Raw genomic sequence first — 22,980 nt, 5'->3', positions numbered from 1 at the left:
GTTTCATTTAACACGGAAATTAGGTCACGCCACTCCTCTGCTCCAAATGGTTCCCCCACCTGGCTCAGATCAAAAAGCTCAGTCCTCCAATGGCCTGTGGTGAAGGCCGTATGTGATCTGCCCCCCACTCCCTCTGACCTCATCTCACCACCCTCTCTCTCTCCTTGCTTGCTCTGCCCCAGCCTCACTGGCCCCTGCTCCTCCAACCCGCAAGGCACCCTCCTGCCTTGGAACCTTTGTACTGGCTGTTCCCCTGCCTGGAGAACTTCCCCAGCATTCCCTCTCTTCCTTCAAGTCTTGGCTCAAGCATTTCTCTGTCAACATTACTCATGACCTTGTTCACACTGCAACAGCCCTTCCCTCACCCTGCCAGCACTTCCAATACCCCTTACCCTGCACTATTTTTTTCATAGTATTTAAAACTTTCCAATAAACCACATGCTTAATTACGTTACTTATGTTTATTATTTTATCTGCTCCCCACTTCCTTCCACCACCCCCCACTACCCCCCCAATAGAATGTAAGCTCCATGGAGACAAGGGTTCCAGCTGTTTTGTTCACCGAGGTCTTCCTGGTGTGTACATCATGGCTTGTGACCAGTGAACATCTACTAAACGAATGGGCTTGCCTGACTGCAAGATTCATGACCTTCACCACCACACCATATGGCCTCGTTCTATTTTAAGCACCTTAGTCTCTCCTCCTTTGGGGTGAATTTTCTGTCCTGCGGGAGTTAAGGAGTGCCCCATCTTGTCAATTCTGGTGTTCGGGGCCTGCACACCAGTCCTAAGTGCCCACCACTATTTCTCCCAGAAGGCTAGGTGGGACTGCTTAAAATCGGGACTCAGAAGAGTCACGAACCTTTCGCTGAGCACACAGCAGGCACTCGATTGACCAGGAACGTCTTGGTCCAAAGGCTTGGTGGAGCCCAGGGAGGACGTCTGCCCTCTGCCCTGTGCCCTCTGCAGGGAGGTGCCCATTTCAGCAGGAGGGAATGTGGGCTCCATATCACCCACTCCTTGATCCTCCCACTTCTTGCCATCCCCAAGCCCCTGCCCAGGCCTCACTGTCCTTTGCTTGGACCACTGTACTAGCTTCCGAGTGGCCTCCCTGCATCCAATCCATCCTGCCCATGTTGCCAGATGATTCTCCCTGAAACTCCTGTGACATGCTGTACCTCTTCCAGGACCTTGGATGCCCCCCACCCCCAGCCCCACGGGATAAAGGGAAACTCAGTTCCTTGACCTAATAGCTGGGTGACCTTGACCAAGTCACTCACTGTCTCTAGGCTGCCATTTCTTTGTAAAATGGAAGTGGGTTTGTGCATCTGTGTGTGTTGGAAAGAACTGAGTTACATCAGGAATGGCAAATATGTTTAACCACCCCTGCCATGGCAGACATTGCTGATCAATGTCTGGGGAAGGGGAGACAAGGAAGAGAGAGGGAGAGCAGTACGAGGGTCTTGGATGGTCACAGATGGGAGGTGCGCTTGGGGGCTCCCAAATCCAAGCCCTTACAACAAATGTAGAATCTGAGGTCCAGAGAGGGGTAGACACCCACCCAGAGTGACACAGCAGAGCTGAAACTAGAACTCAGGGCCACCAAGCAAGGAGCAAGTGTGCTTCCCAGGCCCAGAGTCTACTCCAGCTCAGCCTGAACCTCAAGTACTGCCAAGAATACATTTCTGTGTATGTGCGTGGTACGCAGGTGTGCGCAGGTACAGCAAATGTGGTTGGCAGGAGTGGGGGTGCCACCCAGTAGCCCCCTGCCCAACCATTATGCTTGCTCAGTCCCCTGGATGATGTGACAGTCTCCCTTGTGAATCAGAGGGGGTGGGAGAGACCCAGAAATGGAGGATGGGAGGGTGGAGGGGAGGGCCAGAAACTGAGAGGGAAGAAAGGGAGAGAAAATAGGGGAGAGAAACAGGACTGAGGGAGGCAAACAGACAGCCAAGATGGTGGGGAGAGAGAGAGAGGAAGGAGAGGGAGAGGAAAGGGAGGGGAAGCTGGAAGAAAGGGATAGAGGATGGGAGAATGAATACGAATGAGGGATGGGTAGAGTAAGAGAAGGGAGGGTTTTGTCTTTTCTTCCTCTCTTTCTCAGAGGTAGAGAGAGAAGAGGGGCAGCCTGGGGGGTGACGGTGTTCCCTGCGGCTCCTCCCAGGTAGGTCCTCTGGCTGGGGAGGGGCATGTATATGCAGCCAAGCTGCTGCTTTCCCCCCACACTCCCAGCTGGAGCTGCCCCACCCACCCACCCCCGCCAGTCACCTGCCAGGGCTATTTCTGGAATTGGAATCTGGGTCAGAAGGGGGGGGGCAGCACTTGCAGCAGGGAAACTGGCTAGCTGTGAGTGGGTGCAGGCCCTGCCCACGACCACTCCACTCGGGAGGGCCAGCCCCTGCCAGGCTCTCACTGCCTCCAGAACCGCCTCTCACCCACATCTACGCACTGCCTGCTCCTGTGCGAGTGACAAAGAGCTTTCATGCCCCCAAGCGACTGGGGGTCTCGGAACAGCCTTGGGGGAGGGGCAGGGCTCACTCCACAGAGACAGCGGCTGAGGAGGAGGGGCAGCCCTGTGAGCGGGATGACCCTGCAGGGAGGCAGTGGCTGAGCGGGGTGTGCCTGTGCATTGTGTGTCTGCGTGGAGGGCGGAGGTTACGGGCAGGGCTGCAGGTACGGTATACGAGGATGCCACCTAGGCGGGGGTGGGGCGGGTGGGGGTGTGCTTTTCACAACACAGACATAAGTGAATTATATAATTATTACAACAAATCTCTGGCAGATGGCAGTAAAGAACCTTGTTCTAATAAAAATTGTGCACTAAGACTGCTTTTCAACAGATGGCAGTTAAGCGTTGTAAGGAAGGGCACCCTTTCCTCACGCAGCCTGAAGGTCCCCAGTGAACCAGCTGCTGCTCTGGGCACAGGCTGGGCAAACTGGTGGCTTAGATTTCCCTGGGAGGTAGGTGAGTTTACCTGCTGAGAGTGAGGGGATCAGAGATTTGAGAAGAGCACATTTGTAAGTGGTCACTGTGGAGACTGGAGCGAAGGCTGACCGGGGATACTCGTGGGGCCCCTTGAGGGCTGAGGAGAGAATTCTTTTGGTAGCCCCAATCTGCTAGAGGCATGATTTCCTTCCAGGTGAGGAGGTGGCATGAGACGTGAAGGAGATAGACATGGACGTGAGTGCCTGTGCAGGTGTATGTAGACACTAGGGGACATGTTCACATAGGAGAATATCTGTGTTCATGTGTTTTTTTTATATGTGTCTCTAAGTAGGTGCATTTGTACACACATCTGGGTATGTGTGAGACGTTGCTACACAATACTCTCCGGAGGGACTTGGTCTGGGCTGAGACGCCCACGCTGAAAATAACTGGAGCCCAGCTCCTTACATTTACAGCCAGATGATGGATCATTCAGTGGGATGGCTGGCTGTGGGTGGGGTGGGGGTGGGCTGTGATAGGCTGAATTATTGGCCTCAATTCTCAATCCCTCCCTGTATTCACGCCCTTTGCTATGAAACTGCTATTTCTCCTACAAAAGGTAGAGTGTATTTCCCTGGACCTTGACTTTGAACTTAGTCATATGACTTGCTTTGGACAACTGGATGTTAGCAGATGTGACAAAAACAGGTACTTGAAAAGTGCTTCCACAGTGGGGCTTGCCCTCTTGAACTTCTGCCACCATCATGAGGAAAACATGCCTTGGCTAGATCACCGATGCCAAGAGGACCCTTTGGCCCCAGAAGGAGGATATATAACACACAGAGCCAAGCCACCCCAGCCAACCTGCAAACTCATGGATGAGAAAAATGCTTATTATTGTGTGCCACCGAAAGTATGTACTTGTTGGTTATCCAGCATTACTGTGTTAGAAGTTGACTGACAGAGAAATTGATACCGAGAGAGAGAGGTGTCTTGGTTTCAACAAAAAACGTAAAATATTTGGCACTGGCTCTGGGACCAAGTGGGGAGTAGTGAGTCAACTGCTGCAGGAAGCTTGAAAAAGGGTGACCATGTTACGTAGAGACAAAACTGTCACCTACAGTAACTTGAAGAAAGCAAATGGATCTGGGCAAGATAGTTTCCAAGCAGAATGCTGAAAACAAGAGTCAGCTCCTTTTAGCTGCATCTGATAAGGACTTACAAGAAAGAGAGGAACATATAAAAGTAGCCAGTTTGTAGGGAGTGTTTAGAAGGAATACAGAGAGCTTTCTGTGTTGGAACTTTTGGAAAATTCCTTATCTCCAGCCTTTCCATCCAGTAAAGAATTTTCAAATTAAAATACAGCCTGGGGACAAAGCTCAAACCAAGGTCATAGCCAGTTAAGATTCAGCATGGGAGACCACATCATATCAAGGATGTGGTAACACATTCTATTTACATTATAAAAATAATAAGGTGCCATCTAGTAGATTCTCTCAGCCAGTCAAAAGGACTTCAAGAGAATTTAGAGACATAGTCTCACCAAAGCCTGATATATCCAAAGTGGACAAAATTAAGTCTAAAGGGAGAGGCCTGTCTCGAAGTAAAAAGACATCTGGACCCCTAACTTTCTTCTGGCAGGAAGCAGGCTAGGAAAGGTGTTCGACTGCCCAAAGGGCATATTCTCCAACACCCTCTTTAGAAGTGGCCAAATAGGCTGCTGGAAAAGGAAGGTCTTTCAGAGAACAGAGCCAGAGCTGGAGAACAGTGGTTTGGACAATCAACCCTGGGGAGTAGAACTTGGGCCTAATCAAGGGACATTCCACATCCCAGAGTATTTGCCCAACAATTTGCCCAACTTTTACCCAGAAGGACTTCAGAATTGCCACAGATCAATATGTGTGAATAGAATCTCTATTCTCCCCTCTTCTTGAATGGGACTGTGAATTGTAGTTATCTTGTCCCTATTTCACTAATGGATGCTGGTTTGTGTGTGGAATGCAGGGGAGACAGCCTGGCTCTCAATCAACAGGAGCTGCATTTAGACTTGACATGGATTAAAAGATCAGCCAACTGCCACAATTGGACGAAACTTTTGGGGGGTCTTGATGATAAACGTATTTTATATGAGGGAGGGATGTAAAAAATGTAAAAAATGTGGTCAAGAAAATGGATTACAGAATACTGAATTATTGACCCTGATTGTTCCCCCCTCCCTGTAACCATACCTTTTGCCATATAAGTAGAGTCTGTTACACAAAGGTGGGAAAAACTTCTCCATCCCTTGTCTTTAAGCTCAACCATGTAACTTGGCTTTAGTCAATAGGAAGTTAGCAGATGTTGTATAAGCAGGGGGCCCTGAAATGGGCTTGTTTAGCTCGGCTTGCTCTCTTGTGCTTCTGCCATCAGCACGAGAAGAATATACCCTGGCTAGGCCACTGATCCCTGGAGGACAATTGGTTCCAGGGAGGAGGATGAGAGACATGTGGAGCAGAGCTGCCCCAAACTTGGAAGCAAGAATTTTTATATTACACTGATTGGGTGGTGGTTTGTTAGGCAGCATTATTGTGGCAATAACTGTCCAATACAGGGATTCAAACTATTCTGGGGCATGTTGCCCATCATCCATCTTTAGCCCCTACATGAGCGATTGGGGTTGGGAGAGACTGGTGAATGAGGGTTTATTTGAAGAGAATTGCTGAATCAGGCCTAGAGAACTTCTCATGGAGCATGAGGACGTGAAGAATCTGATCCTTCACCTGAGGTTCCCATGGATCTGGAGCAGAGTGGCTCCCTGAATTTGGAGGCTTCAGACTCTATTTGGAGACCTCTAACATGGAGAAACTGGCAGGGCTACCCATCCCAGCAGGTCCAGAAGGAAGGCTTTAGCAGACCAGCCCATAATTTCAGGGCTCAATGAGGCAAAGGCCCTTGTTTTCAGACAGGTTAAGTGGGAGCCAAGGAAGAAAGAAGGCTTTGAGTTTTCTTCAGAGGATTCTGTCCAAGATGTCTGCCTGGCAGAGCCAGGGCCCCTGGCAAACAGAGGCTGAGTGGGGTAGGGGACTGGCAGAGGGAGAAGCGAGGGTGGGGTGGGGTGGTGGAAACTGAAGCAGTACGCTGGAGGGGATGGCCCACACCAGGAAACAAGACACCAGGAGGGACCTGCAGGGTGGGAGAACCCCCCAAAGCACCACAGAGTCCTGATGCCAGACAACGACTGCACCAGCTACCTTCTTCTCCTACCTGGAGGAACCAGAAACTGCTGGTGAGCAAGGAACAGAGAAGAAGTGGAGCCTGCCCAGCTCCCCACTGTGGGCTTCCAGCCCAAGTCCAAACTTAGCTGCAAGAGGATGAGACTTGAGGAAAATGATTTGGAAGTTTTGAAATTAGAACAGAATGTACTCAATACCTGAACATGAGACTATTCATGACCAGAAAAGCTCAGGGAGCTGCACCAGGGACAGAAGAGAAAGATCAGAGTAAGTTTAAAAGAAAATAGAACAAATGAAGTAGTTTCTTGCTGTGCCCCCTGCAAAGGCCAGTTTATTTGGTCAGTAAGCCAGCTACCTGTGTATAGAATATCTATGGGATTCAGGTTCATTTCTTTACATCAAACACCCAGTGAGCTCTTGAAACAGTCATCTCTCTTCCTACAACAATCCAATCCCAATTGCCTGTATCGCTTTGGTTGCCAGGAAGCTCAAAGCCAATTCAGAGAACCAGTATTAATAGTGAGGACTTGTCAAACGCCTAACCTGTGGAAGGCCCTGGCTAAACTCTCCCTACAGTCTTACTTTACCTCAAGAGTGCTTGGGTCCAGCTAAATCCCTCAATTTATAGATGGGGAAAGTGAGGCTCAGAGAAGAAAGCAAGCAGCCAGAGTAAGTCCAAAGCTCCCTCTACTAAACTGAAAACTGTGCCATGTTTTTCCTTGGCCTTGATTTTCTGTTTATTATTTTATGGCTTGCTCAGGGATGCAAGGTCCCTTTTTGCCTCTGATCAAGGGTGGGTTATCTTCAGAGGATTTAGATCAAGAATCAGGAAAGGAAGGCTATCACTGATTTTGGGTATGTATGAAACCTGCAAACTCTTCTTTTTGAGAAGGTTCAATGCAAATCCAGTCCTCTCCCTGCAGGCTCTGCTATCTTGCAGGTTCCACCCCTCCTTGCAGGTTTGGCTACCCGAACTAAAGCAAGAAGGTAGGGAGGGCTTCAGGAAACCCTGCCCACCAGCAGGTGGCTGTTCTAAGCAGCAAGGAATAATAAACAAGCCAGGGAGCTTGATCAGCTCAGGGAAGTGAGGGGCAACCAAGAACCCACAACCTCCAGCTTTTTCCAAACTCCCAGTGGTGGCATCTGCCTCTACAACCCCATTTGAGCTCCAGTTTGCCAGTTGCTCTGCAGTTCAGCCCCAAGACCTCCAGCTTTTGCTCCCACCCATCCTTCCACTCTTGACCAGCCCACCATGGATTCCTCCCCATCATTCCCCACAGGCAGGTCCCTGGGGTCCGCTTGCAGAAACTCCCTGCCCCCACTGCTGGACTCACTCGGAAGTGTGCGGCTGTTGCTGAGGCTGCCGGTGCTGGGTGGTGGGGAGAGGGACTGCAGGGAGACACTGTCCTCCTCCTGCGAGCAGCCCGCCTGGATGGCGCGCAGGTAGCTGTGGCTGCGGGAGCGGAAGTAGCTGGGCAGCGGCAGTTCAAGAGCCTCTGCCACTGCCGACTCCGCTTCGCTGCAAGCTGACTCGCAGGCCGCCTCATACTGGTCGCTCAGATCTGCCTCCCGTACCTGTCCGGGCAAAGGCAGGTGTCAGGGACCAGCTTTGCCCATCCTGGGGGGAAGGGGCTCCTGGTGGTTGGCTCAGCTGCAGGGCATGTTGAGTCTGTAGAGCATCACTTCTGTTCCCACCCCCAGCTTATGGAATGGGCAGATGGAGCCCTTAAATAATAGACAGCCTTGGCTGTGGGATCTTGGGAAAGTCATCTTACCTGTCCAGGCCTCAATTTTCCCATCTCTACAATGGGAGAGGAAGTTGGAATGTTACAGGATGTTAACTAGATTATGTATTGCTGTACACACGGATCTATTGATAATATATTTTGAGATCACATCTGAGTTCAGCTGGAAAGAGGGAGGTGATAGTTAATAATGTCTGCCTTGAATGTTGGAATAGGGGTGGCAGCAGGTGTGCTGATGTATACCATCTTATGGTCCAGTCCCTTCATTTTACAAGAAACTGAGGGCCAGTGAGAAGACACTTGGCCAGGGGCACCCAGTGAGGGAGTGATGGAACCAGCACTATCAATGTGTATTTTTAAGGAAGAGGAATCTAGCGCTGGGATACAGGATGTTGGTGAGAGAATCTGGAATCTGATAGGAATCTGATGTAACAGTCTGGTGAGAGAAGATAAGACTAGAATGAGGGTTGTGACAGTGAGGATTGATTAGTGATGCCTACCGCTGGCAGTACAGAGAATGGTGGTATGTATGCTATTTGCCATCTTGCATCTAGTTCAACCTCATCCAGATGGTTTCTAAGTATCTCTCCAGAGATGACCATCTAGGAGCCTCCAAATCTGCAGCAGGGGGTGTAAGCAGGGGCCTGACTGCTTCTCTCTGTTTCACTCCTCACCATACATATACACTCTTGAGGATTCTGGAAGGGCCCATCTGACTCATGCCTCAGTCTGTGTTGGTAACTGGGAACCACAGGATATAAGCTGGGGAATCAGCTGGCTAAAGATGGACACTGGGTGGAGGGCCTGGTGGGAGACCGGAGCTGGTGGGTGTCTGTGTAGGATGGGGGGAGTGGCACAAATGGGCTGAGCACCATGTGGGGAAAAAGACTGAGCCAGTCCTGGGGGTCAGCTCTGCCCCTGACATGGCTATGAAGCCATGATTGTCCTCTCTGAGTCAGCTTTTCCTCTTCTAAATGAAATGGAATGCCTGTGTACTTGGTAAAATAACTAGATGGCTTGTTGGGAAAGGTCTAAATCTGTGCTGTCCAAGATGGTAGCTACTTAGCCACAAGCAGCTATTTGGGTTTGAATTAAAATTCTGTTCCTCAGTCACACCAGATGCATTTCACTTGCTCACTTAACTACATGTGACTAGTGGCTGCCCTACTGGATGGAGAAGATTATAGAACACTTCCATCATTACAGAAAGTTCTATTGGACAGCACTGAGAAATTAAAAGGATAGTCTCTGTGGCATACCCCAAATTCAGTTTGGGGGGAAGCATTCAAGAGAGAGGTGTTTATCCTCCAAAGCTGGAATCTGCAGCCTATCGAGGAGCCTTTGTGACTGCCAGAGGAGATGAGGCCTTGCTTTGGGATGGCACTGCTCCGTCACTGCCTCACAATACGAACTGGGGCAAGTCACTCTGGGCCTTACTTTCCCCATCTATAAAGTGGGGCTGACAATTACATGGAACTTTGAATAGGAAGTGAGATATGGTAGGTTAGTATAGGTTAGAGTGAAATAGTGACACGTCCCAAAGTAATTTGGGCAGAGAATAAGAATATATTCACAGGGCCCCCCTGAGGAGCTGGGGAAAAGTGCGGAAGTGTTGAACTTCCTCACCTGGACTGATGCTGGTGTTGTCACAAACATTAGGACTGGTGGTTTGATGTGCTGAGCTGTCTATCATGGGACTTGCCCTTGTGAAGCTCGTTACTGCAAAGAAGAGGCTAAACTTGCATATAATTGTGCCTAGGAGTCTCCCCCTGAGTGCCTCTTTGTTGCTCAGATGTGGCCCTCTCTCTCTAGCTAAGCCACCTCAGCAGGTGAACTTACTGCCCTCTCCGCTACGAGGGACCTGACTCCCAGGGGTGTAAATCTCTCTGGCAACGCAGGATATGACTGCCGGGGACGAATCTGGACCTGGCATCATGGGATGGAGAACATCTTCTTGACCAAAAAGGGGATGCAAAATGAAACAAAATAAAGTTTCAATGGCTGAGAGATTTCAAAAGGAGTCAAGAGGTCACTCTGATGGACGTTCTTATGCACTATACAGATAACACCTCTTAGGTTTAATGTATTAAATAGCTAGAAGTAAATACCTAAAACTATCCAACTCCAACCCAATAGTCTGGACTCCTGAAGACGATTGTATAACAATGTAGATTACAAGGGGTGACAGTATGATTGCGAAAACCTTGTGGATCACACTCCCTTTATCTAGTGTATGAACGGATGAGTAGAAAAATGGGGACAAAAACTAAATGAAAAATAGGGTGGGATGGGGGGAGATGATTTGGGTGTTATTTTTTACTTTTATTTTTTATTCTTTTTCTGATTCTTTCTGATGTGAGGAAAATATTCAGAAATAGATTGGGGTGATGAATGCATAACTATATGATGGTACTGTGAACAGTTGATTGTACACCATGGATGACTGTATGCTATGTGAATATATTCAATAAAACTGAATTTAATTAAAAAAAGTGGGGCTAATTAATTTCATAGGGTTGATGTCAAGATTAAATGAGATAACTCATATCATGTGCTTAGAACAGTGTCTGGGAGAGTAAGCAACTGGTAAACTGTTCCTGTTATTACAGGCTGCTCCCTGGAATGAGTGTGAGGATTCATAAATGCTGGTTATAAATCCTTGCTGCTTGGTCTGCTGTGGGCACCCCAAAGACCCTCTCAAATGCTGTGTTTAAGAAGAACTGTGACATGAGGAGGGGGCACAGAAGGCATCTGCAGCTTGGATCAGGAGATGTGGGTCCAGTCCTAGTTTTGTCCCTGTAGGATGTGTGGCCTGGGGCAAGTCCCTCCCCCGTGCCTGGCCACAATGAGGGTTGATTTCAGAGCACCTTCCCTGTCCCACTTTCTCTTCTGGGGGCTGGGGCCTGGGAGGAAGGGTGTGGGGGGTCACTTCCAGAGGAAGGATGGGTGTGCATGGGAGGGGTGAGTACTGGCACCACCCCCGCCATCGTTTGTAAAACACTCTCCCCATTTACTCCAACACCCCAGCATCCTTAACGGCCCTGCTGGGACCCCAGAAAGGAGAAAATCAGGATATTTGGGGGCTGCAACCTGAAGGCCAATACCACCAGCCCCCCCATCAGTCCAAATGAAATGGTCTCCCCAGGCCTGACCTAGGCTTTGGGGGAGGAGAGGAGAAGGGAGTCAGACTTTTGGGGAATGCCTTCCATTATCCTGGGGTAATTTCTTGCCCCATCCACAGAAAGTTGCTAATTCTTTCCCATTTAGAGAGCGGAAACTGAGGCATAAGAGAGAAGTGAAGTGATAGAGGCAGGGAGTGGAGGGTCAGGGTACCAATGTGCGCTTCAACTCTGTCCTCATCGCGGGGCTAGGACCACTCAGATGCCAGGACCAAGACCCGGCCCTGGACTCCAGGGTTGGGTATGAGAGAATGGCAGATATACTGACCTGCTGCTCATGGCCAAACAACTGGGGGATCAGGGAGGCCTGTCCAAAAATCTGCAGGAAAGAGAGGGGGAGGGTTATGGGGGAACCAGGGCTGGGGTCTGGGGTGGGGTATTCAGGCTTGGCTGCAAGAGACTTGAAGTTGGCTGGTCTAGTCTTTTCCCCAGACAGTCAGAGGCCCAGCTACTAAGATATCTCACTTGGCTTCCTCCAAGAATGGGAGACTCATTCCTTCCAGGGCTGGGCATTGCTAAGGACTTATAATCTGATATTTACAAGTCATTCTTTTGACCTGACCCCTGGGCCATGGATGCCCTGTCTGCCACCTTTAACCTGGGCAGGCAACCCACCAGGATCTCCAGATTAGGTGTGGCATTCAGAGCCTTCTCTTCCCGAGGCAGGATGGGCCTAAGCCATCCAACACCTGTAGGATGGGACTCCTCTGGCAGGACTCCAGGCCTCAGAGATGCTGCCAGGGCTGGGACAACTCTGACTTTGGGGCCACATATATGGTTCAGGTCAGTTCAAGCTTTTTGGGGTAGGGGTTGGGGGGCAGGTGTCAGAGGACCCTGGCCCAGGAGAGAGCTGACTTGTGGCACAGAGTGGTGGGAGAGCCCTGCTGGGGTCCCCAGCTTGGCTGATTCGACAAGCCTTTCTTGTGTTGTTCAAGGGCAATACTGTTCCAGTTGCCAGGCCCAGGCAGAGGATGGAGATGAGGTGTCTGAGAGATGGAGAATGACGCAGAGAGAAACACGGAGGCAGAGGCCGACTGGAGAGACTCCGAGAAGAATGTGGAGTAGGGGAGATGGGACAGGGAGGGAAAAGCAGAGGGAGACAGATCAGGAGACAGGAAGCCTGAGATGAGAGAAGCAGGGCAGGGGGGCCGGGAGGGATGCCGCCCATGCAGCAAACACCTCGCGAGCACCTGCCCTGGGCCGGGAGCTGGGGACACTGTGGGGAACATGACAGCAAGGTCCCCACCCAAAGGCAGCTCAGCCTTGAGAGGGAGACAGACAGTAAAACAAACACCTACATAAATATAATTTAGTTAGTGGCATGTGCTGTCAAGAAAATAAAGCAGGTAAGGGAATTGTGCCTAGGGTGCTACTTTAGACAGAGTGGTCAGGGAAGGCCAAGACCTGAAACCCAAGGAGGAGGCAGCTGTGCAAAGATTTGAGAGAAGAGAACTCTTGGCAGGGGGCACAGCAAAGACAATGCCGCCCGAGGCAGGAGTGAGGTGGCAGCTTGGGTGTGTGAGCAGCAGACAGGAGGCCAGTGTGGCTGGAGCTGAGGGACCGACAGGACAAGGAGGAAATTAGGGCTGACAGGGAGGCAGGCCTGGGTCCTGTAGTGCTCCCAGGGCCAAGTGAGGACTCCGGGTGAGATGGGAGCCACGGGAGGGTTCGGAGCAGGGGTGTGGCATGATCTGACTTATGTCTTTTATAAGCTCCCTCTGGCCACTGAGAACAGATTGGAGGTGGCAGGCATGGAGGCCGAGACAGCCATTCAGGTGACACATGGTGGGGCCTAGATCAGGGTGGCAGGGGCAGAGGGTCCTGTGGGCTTCAGTGCTCTACCCCTCCCCATGCCTGAGGTTGGTTTCCTGGGAGTCTGGGAACGATAGTGCTGGGGGTGGGGGACTGGGGAGGGCTTGGCCAGGCTAGGTACAACGGAGTGGTGAGGAAGCAGGGCCCCAATGCCTTCCCATTCTAATCAGTCCATTAGCCCTGGCCCCAGCCCTGCACACCGTGGGGCCAGAGGCCTGTTCCTGCCTGAGGAGGAGGCTGGTCTGCACCCAGCAGCCCCATTGCTTCACTGTGCACCACCCCGCAGGCATCTGCCCTCTCTGGGCAGCATCTCCCCATCTATACCACAGTGGGGAGCCCTCGAGCCATGGCAGGTCTCCCTTTGCAAACCCTAAAGAATGTGCACAAGGCAGGGGCTGGGATCCAGTTCCGGGGTCTGAAAGCCCCCATTCCTGCCTAGCTTTGCCTCCTCCTAGCTGCATGACTGTACCTGTCTGAGCCTCAGTTTCCTCATCTGTGAAATTGGCATATGGAAGGTTCAAGGAGCTGACAGTTGAGAGAGGAGCATGTAAATTAAAAACGCCATACAGAGTACTTATTGCTGTTAGTGGCAGAGTTGGCTGGGCCCCAGGAGTGCAACTTTCCACTGAACAGATAGAAAAAGGTTCAGAGTGGAGAAGCAACTTGCTTGGGGTCACACAGCAAGATAATAATAATAACCATAGAGTTAGCTACACTTTGCTGAGCACATTCAGTTCTTTAACTCATTTATTCCTCACAACAACCCTTTGAAATAAGAATTATCACTCTCCAGAGGTAAATCAGGAAACTGAGGCTCAGGGAGGGGAGGTGACTTGTCCTCAGTTTCTGCTGCCAGTGATAAGACTGAGACTTGAACCCAGGTCTCGGGCTCCCCATCCTCATGGTTTGTAACCCGTGGAGAGGTGGCAAGACCCTGAGGCCAGCAGCTGGCAGCCTGGGTTCACGACAGTGGTGGGGCCCTCGGCTCAAGCGGCCAGGCCCAGGGAAAGGAGGTGGAGCAGAGCGACACACACAGGCAGTTGCGGGAACAAAGACCAAACGAAGGGACAGTGCAGACATGTGGGAGCACTCGACAGGCTGGGCCTGGAAATCTACCCCTCTCCTGGGTGAGGGTCCATGAGCTGAGGGGCAGAGGGTTGGGGCACCCTCCTTCAGGCCTGGCCCGCCCCCCACCCTCACCTGGCTGATGCAGCTGGAGTCGTTGAGGCTGTCGCTGATGGGGTTGTAGTCCTCCTCCCAGCTCGGACATTTGGAGGGCAGCAGCATGTCCACTGAGTCCAGGCGGTCCAGACTCCTGGTGAGGGGTGGGGGGCAGAGAGGGCTCAGCCCACATATTGTGCAGCCTGGGAAGCTGAGGTGCAGAGGGGGAAAGACTGACCAAGGTCATCCAGTGGCAGAGGCCCAAATGGAAGTCGCTGCTATCCTGGGCAGTGGCTGGGGGAGTGATGAGCAAGCGGGAAGCTCCCAGTTTTTGGAGGCCTTGACTTTATCTATGGGGAGTCTGCAGGGTGGAGGTGGCCTTCACTTGTCATGCCCACTCAAACCACATGGTGGCAGCACCAGCTTGCATTTGACGGTTTCAAGCCCAAGGCCAGTTTGACCCAACCACATTTTGCAGCCCCTTCCCTTCCTCCCTGCAGGTCTGGGGCAATACCAGAGGCTGGACAGAGGAGGCAGGTCACTGCCCACAGCCTTGACCTCAGGTTAGGGCTGCCTAAAGGGCTTCAGTTCTGGTAAGATTGTCCAGGTGGCCTCTACCAGGTCCCTGAAGACTCTCCCCTTCTCCCCATGGCCTGGCCTCAATCTTTCTCACACCTGCCTGACCCTGGGCCTTCCCCACCAGCTCAGGTCCTGGACACAGAAGGGCTTGGATTGGAATCCACTTTCCTAGGTGACCCTGGGCGAGAGCCTCAGTTTCTTCACCTGTAAAATGGGGATGACTCTGTGCCTTCTGCTGGGGCCATGGTAAGGACTCAGTAATGTAGATTAAAGTGCCCCCAGGCAGGCACAGTGCCCAGCACCAGACAAGTACTCTTAGATAGCAGTTGTTATCATTATTACTGCTACTATTATTATTGATTCCCTGTCACTCAAGGCCTTTGCCCAGCCCTGCCCACCTCTCCCACCTTAATGCTCACTGGTCATTCATAGAATCCTAGAATCTCAAACCTGGAAGCGGTCTTAGAGATCACACAAGGTCAGCACATCACTTAAAGATGGGGATACTGAGGCTCAAGGAGGGGCAGACCTGGGACTGGCCAGTGGTGTCAATTCCAGTCTGGAGCTCATTCCCCTGCCTTCTGCACCAGTCAATTAGATTCCTGGCTGCTTAGTCCACTGCCCTCTCCCTGCCTCTTCCCTCTGTCCCAGTCCTGCCAGGTGCCTCCCCCATGAACCTTTGGCTCATGGCTTCAACAGCTGAGGAACTAGAAATAAACTTGGTTCCTCTAATTCTTCCCAGTTTTAAAGCAACTGCATGGGACTAGAATGGTGGGATTCCAGGCAGGGTGGTGGGATAAAGGCTGTCTATTCTCTGATTTCTGGATCCTCCCCTCTCCCCCAAGTCTTGGAGTTCTGCGTAGAGATCAGTGACAGAGGCAAGGGGCGGGGGTTGGGTTTCTGGCCTCCCTTGGGCAGTGCTGGGCAGGGCTCTCCTAGCCTGAAAAAGAGTATCCTCTGGGGCAGACCCCTTTTGGGAGTGGAAGTCACCTGAGGATTTGGCTCCTGTGGGCAGGGTTTACCTCTCTCCAGCCACCCGAAAGAGGTTCTTCTTATGGGCGGGGTTTACCGAAAGAGGTTCTTCTTATGGGCGGGGTTTACCAAAGGATGGGGCTCACCGTGGTCAGGACTTAACTGTGGGCGGGACTCACGGGGCGGTTCACCAAATAACGGTACTCTCCGGGGTCCCCTCTTCAAACTGGAGGGGCCAACCTAAGGACGAGGCTCTCAGGAACGACACTAACCTGAGAGCGGGTTCACCTACGGGGTATGGACCATTACGGGCGCGGGTTCGCCCTGATCTGAGGCCGGAGGGCAGGATGCAACTGTAGGGCAGGGCTCTCCGTGGGCAGCTCACCCGAAGGACAGGAAGTGACACGAAGGCGAGGATCCCAGTGATGGGCATACCTGTGAGTGGCTCACCTAAGGGCGAGGCTTGCCTGGGATCGGGGCTCGCACGTGTGGAAAGAGGCATAGCTGCTGTATGCGCGGCACTCACCCGAAGGGACGTAGCTCCCAGGGGGCAAGGCTCGTCTATGGGCGTGGCTCACTTTAAGAGGCGGGGTCTCCTAGGGGACGCGACGAGCAAGTGGGCAGGGCTTACAGACGGGCGGGGCTCACCTGTGAGTGGAGCCCTCCGGGGGCGGGGCTTAGACTTGGAGAGCCTCCCAGAGGCGGGGCTCCAGGGGGCAGGGCTCGCCTGTGGGCGGAGCCCTAGGGGGCGGGGCTGCGCGCTCACCTGCGGGGGTTGCTCTGCTCTCCCAGCGACTGCTGCGTGGCCCTCAGGTAGCTCTGGCGCCGCGCAGCCGTCTTGGGTGAAGGTTTGGGGCTGCCGCCGGACTCGTCACTATCCTCGTCGCCCATGGCCTTGATGTAGCTGCCGCTGCGCATGCGCCGGCACGGGATGGGCCCCTCGGCCGCGGCGTCCGCCTCGCGCGGGGACAGCAGCGCGGTGCTCCACTCGCCGCCGCCGCCGGGCACCTGGGGATGGGGGATAGGGCTGGGCGGGGGCGGCGCGGGGGGCAGTCCACATGACCCAGCGCCCCGCCGACCCCCCTGCCTCGGGCTCATCACCCGGAAAAGGTGAGAACCCCCAGCTCCGGGCTCTAACGCGCCCTCGCTGCCCGCCTGGGAGAGTTTGGCCTTCTGTGCGTGGTTTACCGCCACTGAAAGCACCCAGCAGCAGGGCAGAGGCCTGGGCTGGGAAGGAAGATACCCGGGTGCCCCGGTCCATATGATCACATGACTTCCACCGTGCTACCCCTGCTGAGCACCCCTGCGTCCCCATCACTTCACCTGCACTGTCTTGGACGGTGGCCTACCACCCGCCGCACAGAACGCCTGGCCTAAGGAGGGGAAGTCACCTGCAGAGAGAGGCCTCTAGGATGGGGGTGGAGTGGGGGGGTGTCAGAGGATCCTGGCACATCAGGTGGGGGCGGGGTCCCCGTAGCCAATCAACCTTCCTTATCCCACAGGTGGTGAGCAGAGGGGCTTGCCAGGGGAAAGCAGCCACAGTGAGATGGAAAGAGGGCTCAGTTTCCCCATCTGAACCTCAGGGACCCCATCCATGGAACTGGGCTGTGATAAGGGCAAGGGAGGTGACAGCTGTGAGCACATCTTGGACCCTGGTACTCCATGGTTCCCTGTGGTTATGGTGGCAGTGAGGGGACCTCCCCAGCCTCCCCAAGCCAGGCTCTGATGGCTGCTCTGAGGCAGCCCACAGTCCACACCCCTTGTCCCGTTAGCACATGGTCACATAGGCACCAGGGATGCTCAGCCCAGGGAAGTGGATACACACATCTCAGCACTTGCACCACAGCCCAAGCACAGAGCAAACACGCCTCGGTGTGTGCACGTCAATACGTACAGAGAGCAAGCACACCCCTCCCACACACCCCCCTCAGCAGCTCCCAGCATACCACACACACCTCACCAAGGACACACACCAGCAGCCAGCTCATTGCGTACGCCCCCAGCCCAGCATGTACAAGAACACTCACCTCCGCAGCAGCCCCCTCCTCAAGCCACACCTCCCCGTGGACACACCCCTCCTCACAGACACACCAGCAACCACAGCGTCACGGACACACATCCCCCAGGTCCCACCACACTGTGTCCTTAACTCAATGCATGCAGAGTTCCACCACTCACCAGGTGTGCACGCGTCACTGCAGACGCCCTGGTATACATGTTTCCCTGTGTTCACAGCATACTCTTTCTTCACCACATGCCCAGATGAATACACACCACCCATCACCCCATGCACACAGGTGCCACACCCTTCTCGGTGCCCACAGTGTCAGTGGGCAACCTCCTGGCAGAGAGAAGGCTCCCCATCTGGGGCTCCCACCACTGGGCCCCACCTCAGCCTTCCCATAACCACCCCCCCCCCCAGCTGAACCACCCAGCCAATCACTGGGGCCTGTGCATTCCACCTCCCAAACAAACTGCTAGTCCATTCCCCCCACTCCCATCTGTCCCTGGGGAACATGGCCTTGTCCCTACTTGAAACCTGTCCTGTCCCCCCACCCCCCACCTCAGTCACCCAAACAGGTGGCACACACACCCTGCAGGCTGCCCTCTCATGGTGTTCCCAAGGCATTTTCACATGATCAGGCCAAACAAAACCATTTTGAAAGGGAGCCAGGTCACACACCTCCCTCCCTGTTGTTTCTAAACTAAGGAAGGGGATTGAGAGCCACAAAGGTCATAGATATATAAAAGATGCCTAGATATCAATATCCTCCCACAATTTCACTGTCTCATTTATATAGGATGACAAGGACTCAGGGCAGTGATGTATTATGGTCTCTATTCTGTCTCCCAGGCTGGGTTCTGAAAGGCCCTAATCAATGCCTGCTGAGAGCATAAGCAGGGCAGGAATCCCCTTGTTAGCAGCCATCACCAGCCACCCATTTCATAGTCAGGTAAACAGAGGCCCAGAGTGAAGCAACTTCCCACATGAATCTGTAGCACAGTTGGGTCTCGAACCTGGTGCCTCCTCCACACCCCTCACCCCATTCCTGACCCTGGTGGGGACGCACCTGTAGGTAATGGTAGGCTAGACCTTGGTGGCAGGATTTGGACTTTAGCAAGCTCTTATCCAAGGTGGCTGAGGTCTTCTGGCAAACCTCATGGGCATGGCTGAGGGTCAGAGTGGACCAGGAGCCCCGCTTGACATAGTTGGTTTCGGTGCCCACCCCAAGGCTGGGGCAGGCGGCTGGGGGAGCAGGTGGTGGTGGTGGGGCAGTCAGCTCAGTGGTGTTGTTCTTGGTGGATTTGAGCATGTGCCCGCTGATGGTGTTGTAGGCATGCATGAAGTAGCGTGGCTGGGTGCGCTCGGCCTGGCGGCCCAGGGTCATCAGCCCGGAGGCTGGGCCGCTGCTGCGGAAGGCACCACCCTCGCCGTCCAAGTTGTCATCAGAGCTCCACCAGCCTGAGATATTGGAACGGCTACGCCGTTTGGGTTCCCCGGCCTTGGCCCGCTCCTTGCTCTTGGCCCTCCGGCCCTTGCCGTCCTCCATGCCACCTTTCTTGCTGCCATTGCCGCCAACCTTGCCCGCTGTGCCCTCCAGTGAGGGCGCCTTGGTGAAGAAGAGCCTCTGGACTGAGTGGACCAAGTGGCGGATGCGGCCGGGGCTCTCGCCACGGGCCTTGGGCTCGCCACGGGGGAACTGGAGCGTGCTAAAGCCATCACGGTGGATGGGCAGCTGTTTCTCAAACTGGTCCAGAAGGTTGGCAGGCAGCCGGTTGATCTTGGTGGCCTGGGCATGGCTGGGGAAGGGGCTCTCCTCTGGCACCTCAAAGTGGGAGTTGTAGTGGATGCGGGGGAAGGTGCTGCTGGGCGGGGGCAGCTGGTTGTTGAGTGGGAAGAGGCCATCCCCTGGCAAAGCATTCTGACTGGGGAAGCGAGCCTCGTGGGCGAAGGCCTCCGTGGGCGACAGCAGGTAGGGGTTGCGGTCAGGCCCTGCGAACAGGGGCTCATGGGGTGGGTCCAGGCTGTCGGAGAGGTGGCGGGGGCGACTGTCGCCGAGGCCTTTCATGATCCCGGCCCGTGGGGCAGGGGCCGTCGCCCTAGCGGGGTGCCCGGGGTACCTCTCCCGGGCGGCAGCTATCCTGGGGAGAGAAGACAGAGAAGGGTCAGACAGTTAGTCAGCTGTACCGCAAGTGGACAGGGTGCCTGACAGGCCACCAAGATCCCCCATCGACCTCAGGCTTGGGAGGAGCTCGGAGGTCAGTGGGGTCTCCAACTCAAGGCCTGCCCCTAACATTGTATGATGAGTGTACAAATGGAGACCCCCATACTATTCGTGTAAATATTGAAAAGTTACAAACCAAGCTAACAAACAGTTAAACAAAATATGTTCTACACTCTTTCCTCAATGAATATATCTTCATAATAACCTGGAAAGCAAGGTTCAAACTCAGAATTCTTGGTGTCCTCTGAATTCTATGGTGGAACGTGGCGGTAGGGGGAGCTCCCCACCCTCCGTTTGCTTCCCACCTCTGACTCTGTCCTCCGCACAAGGAGCCTCGCACATGAGTGTGCCCCAGCACCTGGAAGCCTGTACAGAGGCCCCCCAAACAGCCACCCCTGGGGCCGAGGGGTGGCCCAGCTGGCTGTGCAGTCACCCATGGAGATCCTGCGCTGGCCCTGGAAGCAGGGGTGGGGTCATTGGGCCGGAATTCCAGGGTTCCAGTACCCACAGCGTGGTCTGGAGGGGTGTGCTGCAGGCTCTGGTGGGCATGGCCCCTTGTCCCCTGAAGACTCCTTGCCTCCTGGGGAAGAGCTGGGTCTAAAGAGGGCCAGAGAAACTTTCCGAAGAGCAGGACCAAGAAAGGACCCATGTCACCCGGGTCTAAGGGTGTTACTCTCCAACTCTTTATTTTACCAGAGGAACCCCCCTTCCCCCATCAAATGTAAGCCTTCTATAGAAACCTGCTGTCCCCCAACAAACATCTATTACATGTGACCCCTGAGCAAGGCACTGGGGACTGCAGATGTCAGAGATGCCAACAAGCCCATAGTGGGAAAGACTGCTGCTGGCCTGGAGCACAGTTGGCAGAGTCAGTAACAGGGGCCACTCTCAGGAACAGATGGACAGGGCGAGGCCTCACGAGAGGGTGATATTTAAGTGGAATTTTTGTGCCTTGGTTTCCCCACCTGTAAAATGGGGCAGTGGGTCAGTAGATTACTAGGACCTTCCAGCCAGGACATCCTGGAAATTCCAAGCCCTTCCCTTCTCCAGGCCCGAGTGTTCCTGTCTGTACCCTGGAGCTGTGGGAGGTCTCCCCCAGCCCTGCTCAGAGGCTCAAGGTTGTGTCTGGCCAGGGTGCCTGGTAGGCTGAGGGGGAGCAAGAGTCAGGGTGGCTGCAACACAGCGGGTGAGGGCAGTGGGGCTGGGGAGGGGAGAACACTCAGATGGGTGGGCCCTGGCCAAAGCCTAGTGTGACAGGCAGAGGAGTGGCCCCCAAAGATGTCCACGTCCTCATCCCTGGAACCCGTGAATGTCACACCCTGCCTGTCAAAAGGGACTGAGCAGATGTGATTCAGTTAAGGATCGATGGGGAGACCATCTTGGATTATCCAAATGGGCACAATTTAACCACATGGGCCCTTATACGAGGGAAGCAGGAGGGTCAGAGCCGGAGAAGGAGATGTGACAAGGGACACGGAGGTCGGGGTGATGAGGGGCTGCAGGCCATGGAGTTGGGGCAGCCTTAAAAGGCTGGCCCATTTCAGACTGCCGACCTCCATTTGTGTTGTCTTCAGCCACAACGTTTGTGTGATTTATTACAGTGGCCATAGGAAATTAATAGGCTAAGTGTGGGTTCTGGTGGCTGAGATCCTCTCAGAGCCCTTGAGGGTGGACCCCAGACCCTACCAAGCACTGCGTGGAAAACACTGTCCTAGGCCCCAGCTCCCACCCTATAGCTAGGAAACTGAGGCCCTGAGAGGGGAGGAACTTCCCTCAGGTCACACAGTGGGCCCGGGGCCGAGGCAGGACAGGGACCCACGGCTCTCCTCATTCCTCCTGCAGCTGTCCCGCAACTGCACCCAGAGCTGGCGGCCCAGGCCCTCGGGGAACTGCCTCAGACCCAGCCAATTTCTTCCTTTATTTTTTTTAACTTTATTTTTCCAACCTACCTATGATCCAAGACTATATTTTCCTGATCGTTGTTACACCTCAGCCCAGCTACTCTCACTGTATCGCCTGCTGCAGTGAATGGCAGCAGCCTCCATCCAGCAATCCAAGCAAGAAGAACTGGCCGTCGTCCCGGACTCGCACCTCTTGCTGGACACTGAGCTACTGTGTCTGGTGGATTTCACTTCTGAAGCAGCTCTTCCTTCTGTCCTTGCTCTCCACCCCACTCCACCACCCTTGTCCGCACTGTCATCCGTTTTTGCCCGGACTGATGCACCTGCCAGGAGACTCAGCCAGTGTCATGACCAACAGGGCCCTAGGCCTTCCCCCAAGATTTCTGCAGGGTCCACCTGGCTTGAGGTCTCCCCTTTTCTGTAGTCTCTCCTTGCTCCCAGGGGCCAACCCCACTCCTGGGATCCAAAGCACTTTAGTAACTGTCTATCCTTGTGGCCGACAGCCCTTAGAAGGGTCTTTGCTTCTCCCGGGCAGCTGGTATCTGTCCCAAACATGGAGAGGAAGTCTGCTGACTAACATTTTAAGCTTCATGGCCTCACGCCTTCACTCTAGGCAAATGAGGCTGGGAGAGGCAGTTCTGGCCAACGGTGAAGCAGGTAGCCTAGACTTTGGCCATCCCATCCATTGCCCCTAACATTCAAGGATGCCCCTCCATCCAGCCAGCAGGGCCAAACCTCTTACTGAAGACATCTTCACACAAAGGCACCCCCCCCAATATCCCTCCTGCCCCCTGACCTTTTCTTGACCCCCTCACATCCCCACAGCGGCTGAGATTCCTGGGCTCAGGAGCCTGCCCCGTGGCTTTCTCGCGGGAGAATTGTGCGTGCAGTTGGGCCCCCTGTGCCCACTCAGTGAAGGCCAATGATGCTGAACTTTGAGAACACTGTCTGCAAACATGGCCTCGGCTGCTGGGCCTGACTCCTTAGACATAACTGACGTGGAGGGGGCTGGTCAGAAGACTACCCCAGAGTCCTGTACCAGTAGTGCATCTCAGTCCTCCAGCCCAGGGCACCTGCACACTCATCCAGTCCCCCCCAGCCCTCCCAGCAGGCGTTGCTTTCATATCCCAGGTGCTCCCAACCTAGGAGTCTAGGGTGCCCCAGGAGGACCTTGTGAGCCTGGCCCATGGCTGCCACCCTGAGCTTCAGGCTGTGCCTCTGCCAAATGGGGCCAGGAGGAGGAAGGGGTGGGAAAGTGCTTGGTAAA

The 22,980-nt window shown here is 53.9% G+C and overlaps 1 protein-coding gene across 7 annotated transcripts in view; it reads right to left on the bottom strand.

Annotated features, from left to right (window-relative positions):
* DLGAP4 (DLG associated protein 4) overlaps positions 1–22,980 on the bottom strand; it is a 141,519-nt gene that overhangs the window by 73,388 nt on the left and 45,151 nt on the right. For 5 of the 7 annotated variants that reach the window (XM_037811003.1, XM_037811004.1, XM_037811001.1 and 2 more), the window contains exons 2-7: positions 18,658–19,729; positions 17,765–17,809; positions 16,353–16,594; positions 14,075–14,189; positions 11,331–11,381; positions 7,473–7,713 (exon numbers count right to left, since the gene is read on the bottom strand). In XM_037811003.1, coding sequence (XP_037666931.1) covers positions 7,473–7,713; positions 11,331–11,381; positions 14,075–14,189; positions 16,353–16,594; positions 17,765–17,809; positions 18,658–19,656 — 1,693 coding nt within the window. In that variant the 5' untranslated portion in view covers positions 19,657–19,729. The remainder of the gene's footprint in view (positions 1–7,472; positions 7,714–11,330; positions 11,382–14,074; positions 14,190–16,352; positions 16,595–17,764; positions 17,810–18,657; positions 19,730–22,980) is intronic. The other 2 variants (XM_037811006.1, XM_037811005.1) reach the window with 1 other exon arrangement.

The sequence above is a fragment of the Choloepus didactylus genome, chromosome 19 (genome assembly GCF_015220235.1).
Source record: "Choloepus didactylus isolate mChoDid1 chromosome 19, mChoDid1.pri, whole genome shotgun sequence".
Classification (NCBI taxonomy): domain Eukaryota; kingdom Metazoa; phylum Chordata; class Mammalia; order Pilosa; family Megalonychidae; genus Choloepus; species Choloepus didactylus.
Note: the sequence above shows the minus strand (reverse complement) of the source record. Positions and strands in the feature narration are given on the sequence as shown.